Here is an 8226-nt window from a genome sequence, read left to right on the forward strand (position 1 = left end):
TTCCTCTTGAGGAGTCGGGATCTCCTCCTGAGGAGCCGGGATCTCCTCCTGAGGAGCCGGGATTCCTCTTGTGGAGCCGGGATCCTTTCTAAGGAGCCGGGCTCCATCTGTGGAGCCGAGACCTCTCCTCTGAGGAGCTGGGATCTCCCCTCCGGAGCCAGGATCTCCCTGAAAAGCCGGGATCTCCCCTGTGCAGCAGGGCTCTCCCTGAAGAGCCGGGATCTCCTCTGTGGAGCCGGCATCTCCCCTGAAGAGCCGCGCTGAGGGGATGATGGCGGGCCAGCTGCCATATAATACACTTTATATCTAGGTGAGCTGGCGTCCCTGAGATCTCAACTTTCATGCAAAAACTGATTCCTGATTTTAGTTACAACTCTATGTTTGTACAGGCCTAGAGAAAAAACGGTGTTTGTGTAATCTGCAGTCTGTTTAGGGATACAATTAGTAGACATGGCTGTCATTCCATAAGACCCCAGCAGAACTATCCTGTCCCGCAGTTCAGGCACCCTCAATGTACTGAAATGTCACAGATGGCACTAAACCCTTCCCACCCCTCGTGGCACAGAGGAGGAAGAATAACCCAATACTGAGCAACAGTCAATACTGAGCCCCAGATAGATTCAAATCTAAAGAAAACATTTCTTTTTCTAAAATACTCTCTGATGCATCGTTATTAAATACAAGCAGGTTTGACTTCCATATCAGGGGAAAGGACTTTATAAATCCTTATGCGCATTGGGAACAGGAGGGGAAGAGGAGACAAGAGATCAAGGACTTGTGCCATAACCAAACACCCCATAAAGGATGGCAGCTTCGCTACCACAGACAACAAACCATGAATCTGTTGATTGAATTCTTTTTTCTATCCATTAACAATGACCAGAGAGACAAACCACCCAGTTCTAGAAAGCCAGCAGCAGAACAATGAGGGGCAAGCAGCTGGCACAAAAGCTGTCAGAATGTGCAAACGAGGCAAGGAGTCAGATGCCACACGCCCAGTGGTGAATAAGCAACACCAAACACAAGTATTTACAGCAGGCAAGGTCAGGAGCATCTTAGAAAGCCAAATCAGCCAAATAGCCAGCAGGAGGTTTTACCTACAGATCTCACAGTCTGTCTTGTTTCTGTTTGACTTCTTGTGATTTTGGCCTTGCTAAATTTTCATGAGCTTGTTGGGGTTTTTTTCCATGTGCTTTTTTTCCATGTTTAGCTTCCCCTGTGGATTAATTCTGATATTGGTGTTTTTTTTTCAATGAGTCACCAGTGAGAGACACGATTGATTTTCACTGAGAATTCTATAAAAAACAGGTGTGTACAGTCAGTATGCATCTGCACAGGATAGGCCAAAAAAGCCCTTTGTCAGATTACAAAGCAAGGTGATCCTTCCCCTCTCCTCAGCCCTAGTGAAGCCACATCTGGACTGGTTATTTGACATACCTTTATCATGCCTCTTTTATTTCTTTTCTGACTCCTGTTGTTCCAATTTATTATGATGAGATTTATATAAGCATTTCAGTGGCCCTATAATTTCTCACCATCCTCTTTCTGGTCCCCTCAGTCTATGAAAGAGAGATTACACATTTGTCCAGGTGAAGATGAATATTTGCATTTTTTAGGATTAAAATGTTTTTTGATAACATCCTCTACCCCACACTGAACCTTTTGCTGTTGCAACTGCTGCTACACTGATCAGAAGTTTAAGCTGAAAATCCGTAACAAATCTACTTTCTAGATAATTAGTAATTACATTAATATTACATCTTCTTTTTAATGGGCATTACCTAGCACTAATTAATCTGCCACTATATTGTCTCTAGTCCTGAAAAGTCATACTGTAAGTGTACAGAAAGTTTAAATATTTCTGTAATCATCATTCATCTATTGGGTAGCTGAAGATTAGGAGGAATTGTGGTTTGGAGAATAGAATTTTTTTTTTAGATCATAAGCAGGTTATGATTTTTGCACTTGAAGACTATATTGTTTATCCGTGTGTCATTATTGCAAGGGGACATCAATAGGTTTGTGCTAGATAAACACTTTTTATTTAACCACCATTGTGATTTTGTATGCAGGAAGAATGGAAAGGAAAATAAAAATTACTCTCATCATTACTTTTGTGCTTATTTTGCTGTCATTAAATCAAATGGCTTCATAGTCTTACCCCAAATTGTAAATTATATCCAAACAGTCACAGGCCAGTCAGTTCTTATGCTTTAAAATAATGTCCAAGAGCTTTTGGTCCACTTTATTTGGTAATATATAAGTGAGACATAGGTACAAAAATGCAATTTTATTTCTTGAAGTTAGCACAGATGCCTGATTAAAGAATAAATAGAAAGTGCACCTAAAGGCCTCGATCCTACAAGCAGACAGTTGTCACAGAACCCTTGTGCCATCTGCTCCCAGCATCAGGGCCTTTGCCTTGCTGCAAGGATGGCCAAGAGGATGGGCCAGGTCTCTGCTTACAAACACATCTCTAGCCCTCAGCAGGTTGCATCTACATTTGTGGGGAGTTAGGAGGGGTTTGTGAGGCTCCCCAAGGTGTGCCAGACATCAAACAAACAAATAAGAGCCAGCCTGGGAACATCCACTTGGGCTTAGAGCAGCAATTCCTCTGAGTCTGAGCTCTGCCAGTGGCAAATGTGGAGGCACCCACCAGTACTCCTGCTGGGAATTCCTTCTTATTCATCAGAAATGGCTGGGGCTCCTGAGCACGTGTGTGCACAGAGCATGCAAAGTCATTTTGTATTTGCTGCTTTTTAAAATCATTGCCATAATTGATTTTTCCCTATACAATTCTTTCTGAGTCCTGCTTGGAGTTTGAATGTATTGCAGCTAATGGTTCCTCTCCCAGGCTGATTTCTGCATGTTAATGTTCTCCTTCTGGAGGTCTGGAAAACTGAGATCCCAATTCTACAATAAATTGGTTAGGGAAATGAGTAATTTTATTCATGAGAGCCACTGGTCTCACAAATAAATTACACATGAGGCCTAGCACAACATACAGAAGTTCAAAGACAAATAGTTTATATAGAAAATGAGGGACAAAAAGTATATATCACAAGATTTTCGTTTCAGTTGTAATTGTCTGGTGTAGAATCCTTTCCCAGTTCTATAGTTAGGGCCAGACTTGCATATGTGCTACCATCTCTGCTCCCACTGTTTCTGCAGTTAATTATAGGGTTTCATCTTTTGGAGGAGGGGAAGGTAATCAAAATTTCCCTTTGTTTCTGTATTTTGCAAAGTTCTTCAGAATTTGTTTTAATTTTATCCCTTTGTACTTTAATCTTAAGCTTTGCCTTCCTATCCTATCCCTTTTCTGTTTGCAGTCTTTAATCCTAAATTATTATCATGCAGCTTTTGCTATGTAATTAATGTTCATCTGATTTTAGTCCTTCTTCTGAAAATAGATGTGGGTTCAATTTATGTATTTCCATTAGTACAAAGCTAAACAAAGTTTAACCCTAGGCCCTTTTCTGGAGACAGGCTCCCCTGCATTTATTCCTTCCTGGTTAACAGTACAAGCAGGCCTGGTGATTACACACAAATCCTGCCCATGTTAGAGTTGCAGAACTGGCCTTAAATGGTTTTCCAGCTTTCTTACTGATTTGGGTTTCTTTTTCCTTTTATGCTGGCAATTTATAAAATACATCAGCCAAAATGTACCCAGCAGTGGTCCTGGGTAGACTGTGAATACATTTTATTATTTGGTTGTGAAATGTCTCACTCAGCGGGGCTACAGCCTTGAACAGAGCCTTTAATCCTTACTGCAGCTGGAATAAATATGAATGAAATGCCCTACTTGATCAATGCTACACAGACACGTGCTCACGTGGACAGACACACGCTCTGGCTGCTCTCACTACGGCTTTGTTTTGAAGAGGACTTCCATGTAAGCCTTGTCCACATCCACGGATTTCTTCTGCGCTGCTGCCCGCAGGTGCTCCGGGAGCAGCCTCCGGCCCAGCACGACGTCGTCCTTGCTGCGAGGCCTCTGGGTGCGAGCGTCCTCCAGGGCACTGTGCACGTCCTGCAGCTTCATCTGCAGCCAGTCCTGCCTCTCCACCGCGTGCCGGTGCTCGCCCAGGTTATGCATCAACTGCATCTCGCTCACTGACCTTCTCCTGCAGCAAAGGACAGCAAAGACAGAGGCCCATGGGAGCCCTTCTTGGGGTCCAGAACTCGGCCCAAAGGCCCAGCTTTGGGAACTTTTGTAAGAATCACAATACATAGCTGTAGGAGCTGCCTGGCTGATCTGTAAGGCATAGAATGACATCTGGAGAAGAGAGGGATGTAGTAATTACATATCTGTCGTGATCTCTAGCTTGTCAGAGTGACCCTAAGAAGAGTTTGACAGTCTCTTTTCCCAGCCCAGTGCTTGAAGAAGGAGTCAGGGCTCTTCATTTCTCAGTATCAAGGTTGTTTATTGTATCTTACCTATAAAATTATTTCTCCTGTCCTGCCAAGGTCTGCTCAGCAAGACAGCCCAAGGCACTCTGCCTCCCCCGGGGTGGTGTTATGTCTTTATACTAAAAAGTACGTATACAATGTTTACAGTTACTTTCCAATACCTATCACCTATGTTAGACAGTGAACTTCTACTCTAAACCAATCTGAAAGTGCCAACATCACAGCAGAAGATGGAGGCCAAAAAGAAGAAGGAGAAAGGCTGGACATGCCCAGACTCCTCCATCTTGCCCCCTGAACCCCCTTTCTAAAAAACCCCAAAAAATCTACTTTTTCACCTCGTGATAAATTCACTATCATTCTACTTAATTTGTCGTGGCTTGCAGATTTTCATCTAAGGTTGGTAACTTGCTCCATGGGTCACAATCAAACCCACAGGCATCCTGGGCTCTGTACCAGGGTCTCTGAGATCCCTGGCAGGGGTCTTGGCTGCTCAGGACAGCCAGCGGCATGTCCTGGGTCCTGACAGATATCCTCTGCACAGAGAGACATGGTTCTCCCAGGAAAATCCTGGGAAGCTGTGTAGAAGCTGTGGGAAACTTCAATGAAAGAATTCAAACAACTATTATTTCTCTTTCTGTAACCTTTGTTTATAGATATGGTTCTCCAGAGTGTGCTATTCATAGTTCACCACTAGTGTGAGAGAAGATTCCTAAAGGCCAGTCAGGTCTTAGGTCCACCATTGTTTCTATAAGAACTGTAGATTTCTAATAATAAAGTGCCTTTTCATGCCTCCTGATGATGGAGTCTCTGTGTCACTTTTGGCTGTCCCCAGTACCCCTTTGGTGACAGAGGGAGAGTGGGGGGTGTTTTGTTATTGGTAATGGATATATCAGTGAGAAGGCTTCACAAGTGGGATGTAGTTCAGTTTTGTGACAATGCTGTTCCTATAATTTAGTTCAGCTATTGTAGAGGAGCTTAGGGCTTTTATAATATTAGGTAAGTGATCAATGAAACTATGGCATTTATTCAGTGGTAGTTTTATGTGATCACTAGAGCTAAGGAAGCATGATTCCCTATGGATTTGTGTCTCAGCTGGTGGATGTTAGTGTCTGTGTGAGTTACAGCTAGATTCTTACAGTACAAAAGATGTTCACCTGTGTAGACCCCCAAGACATGGAGCTTATCCAATATGAATAATAAGAGAAGACTTACATGATTTTTATCCCTCTACTCAGCTATATATATAGATATAAACTCAGAATGAGATCTCTAGAGCTGTTTCTAGAGGACAGAGTTTGGGGTTCAAAAGCAGGGACAGAACTCACACACACATGCACAGACAAACCGTCACATTCTCAGGAGCAGCAAAAGCCATCCAGTGTGAGATAATGTACTTACACCATTGGTCTTCCATCAGAGGTTGTAAAAAAGCACACGGCACATAAAATGATTGCAGCCTGGGCCAGGTTTCTTATAGAAGTCATTTTGTCTACAAAGGTAGAAATGAATGCACATAAAGTCTGTAGTTCAAATTATTTGTGTTTGTTCCAGACAAATTTAAATTAAGAAAAAAAAGTTGAAAAACATCAGACAAGAGTTTTTGCAAAACCTTTTTTTTTTGTGAAAGGATTTATTTCTAATACTAATTTTGTGAGCAATTTATTGTTACTTCCTGGGCAACTCCATGAATTTTGGTCAGCTTTAGCTGCCCTGCATCATCATCATCATCATCATCTTTATCATCATCTAGGTACCTATCTCTTGCATAATTGGGTGAAAAGCACCACATTCTTCCATTATTACTATTATTATTATTGTCATCATCATCATCATTATGACTTTGTAGCCTTCAAGTCCAGTGAAATACTGGTGTATAGCTATTCAAATGAAAAGAATTATAGAATAAAACTTTCTCTATTTCTCTATTTCTTTTGCATATTCTTTAGAATAAAGAGGCTGACACTTTCCCTGACAATTTTGCACAGAGGCATAACTCTACTGAGTTACCCCAACCACTGTTGAGTTACAGAAGAAAAATCAAAATTATGCCCTTCGTTTTATCAGGGATAATCCTGCCTTTCTTGTATGAATTCCCCTCTGATTTTTACATCATCATCAGAACTGCCATTTGGAATATATTTAGAAAATATTTACCACTGATGATGCTACTACAAGCAAAACCAACCCAGTTCCAATATCAGTTTCTAGTCTGGATTTTCAGTATTGGCAAGCAGAAAAGGCATCTTTTTGTTACGACTTAAGAAATTTGATACAGAGTAACTGAAACCTAAGAGATATGAAACTCCACAATGCCATTTTTTGCAATAGTTTCTGCAGCTTTGCTCTAGGTCAGAAAAGCATTTGTAACACTGTCTCTTACATGACAGTATCAACGAGGTCCTAGCAGTCCATCTAACGCAGGATTATAAATTCAGGACTTGAATTCACTTCAAGATATTTCTCATTCACTGTCTCTCTCTGACTTTTTCATTTCACAGATTTAGCTCAGATAACAGAACAGTTTGACCTTGCTAACATTCACTTATTTTTTTAGGTAGTCTGAAAAGAAACTAACACAAAAATGGGTAAAGAATCAATGATAAAATAGTCTAATAAGTATTGCAGAGAACTTGGAAAAAAGTAGAGTATACTTACCAGATAGAATGTTTAAGAGATTTCTGGCTTGGGTATGTCAGCAGATGACTGTCTCTCGATGTCAAGTATATTTAAAGACCACTGAATTGGTTTAGTGGACCCCTTAAATGTAACTTTAAAATAGAGCTTCTAAGTAACTTGGAAGCCCTTTTATTGTCTCAGTTGATGTCACTGTCACACACACCCTCCTGACCCTCATGTACCCACCCTCAGATGCTTTCGTTGATTTGACATTTCATTTACAGGGTAAAGAAGCCTCAACAGAAAGTCAGTCCTGGGAAGCTGGAAGTTTGACTTTTAAATTCAGAATTGTACCCAAGATAATGTGAGCTCTGAAGCTGTTGGAAGGAATTGCAAAGAAAACTTTGAGTTGTTAAATGCAGGCAGGTAAAACTTAAATGAGACAGTAAGTGATCTACAAGTGAAGGATTATAACTAAATATTTTTACAAAATACTGAAAAGATAATACTTTTAATATTTGTGGGAAATAAGAATAGTCACTCAAGGTCAGATATAAAGTTTAGTTACTAGTAAGGAGCAGAAGGCCCAAGAATGAAAGAGGATCAAGTTTTTAATGAGGAGCTGGTACCACTGAAAAGTTGCTGAAATGGTGTTAGACCCTCACTGCTCTGTTTTACCTATATCTGTGAATAGCTCTGAATATCCCAAATGTGCTAAGTGGAATGAAGGCATTTGAAGCAGCTGAGATAAAAATTAGGACTTTATAAATTTTGGGAAAGAAATATAGAATTCTGCCTGCTTTCTAAGAAATGAGATGTGTAAATCAGCATTATTTTCCCATATGCATGAAGAAAGATTATTTTTGCTGCAAGATATTTTTCCTGTGTTAGATTCTTCTTCTGATTTCCAGTGTATTTCTCCCCAAAAAAACTCAAGCAAGTATCCACAAACATAAAACAGTTTGCATTTGCACATTGTAACCCAGAATTTGTAAGATATTATTGCTTTTACCATGAATGCTTTTTGCTTATGTTATGGTCCTGTTGTATCTCATAAAGAGTTGTAAAATTACATGGGGAAAGGGAGGGAAGAACCAGAAACTCCAAAAAGCTCTAGCGATCTCATGGTTCCCTCAGTCTATAGATTAGTGAGTGAAGTGAGAATTAATGAAGAAATTCACTTGAACAAGTCCAGGAAAA

At 40.6% G+C, this 8226-nt stretch overlaps 1 protein-coding gene across 1 annotated transcript; it reads right to left on the reverse strand.

Moving 5' to 3' along the window:
* Positions 1-2255: 2255 nt before the first annotated feature.
* PTH (parathyroid hormone) lies at positions 2256-7088 on the reverse strand. Its single transcript, XM_005426124.2, has 3 exons — positions 7066-7088; positions 5809-5899; positions 2256-4124 (listed from the first exon to the last, which is right to left on the reverse strand). Exons 2-3 carry the CDS (start codon positions 5892-5894, stop codon positions 3863-3865), a joined length of 348 nt encoding a protein of 115 aa, XP_005426181.1. The 5' UTR covers positions 5895-5899; positions 7066-7088; the 3' UTR covers positions 2256-3862.
* Positions 7089-8226: the final 1138 nt, after the last annotated feature.

This window comes from Geospiza fortis, unplaced genomic scaffold (assembly GCF_000277835.1).
Source record: "Geospiza fortis unplaced genomic scaffold, GeoFor_1.0 scaffold590, whole genome shotgun sequence".
NCBI classification, from domain to species: Eukaryota; Metazoa; Chordata; class Aves; order Passeriformes; family Thraupidae; genus Geospiza; species Geospiza fortis.

Coding starts and splice junctions, on each gene's coding strand:
- PTH (XM_005426124.2), bottom strand. CDS start 5,894: ATGACTTCTATAAGAAACCTGGCCCAGGCTGCAATCATTTTATGTGCC. Junction 4,125..5,808: donor TCTGATGGAAGACCAATGGT/GTAAGTACATTA, acceptor CCTTTGCTGCAG/GAGAAGGTCAGTGAGCGAGA.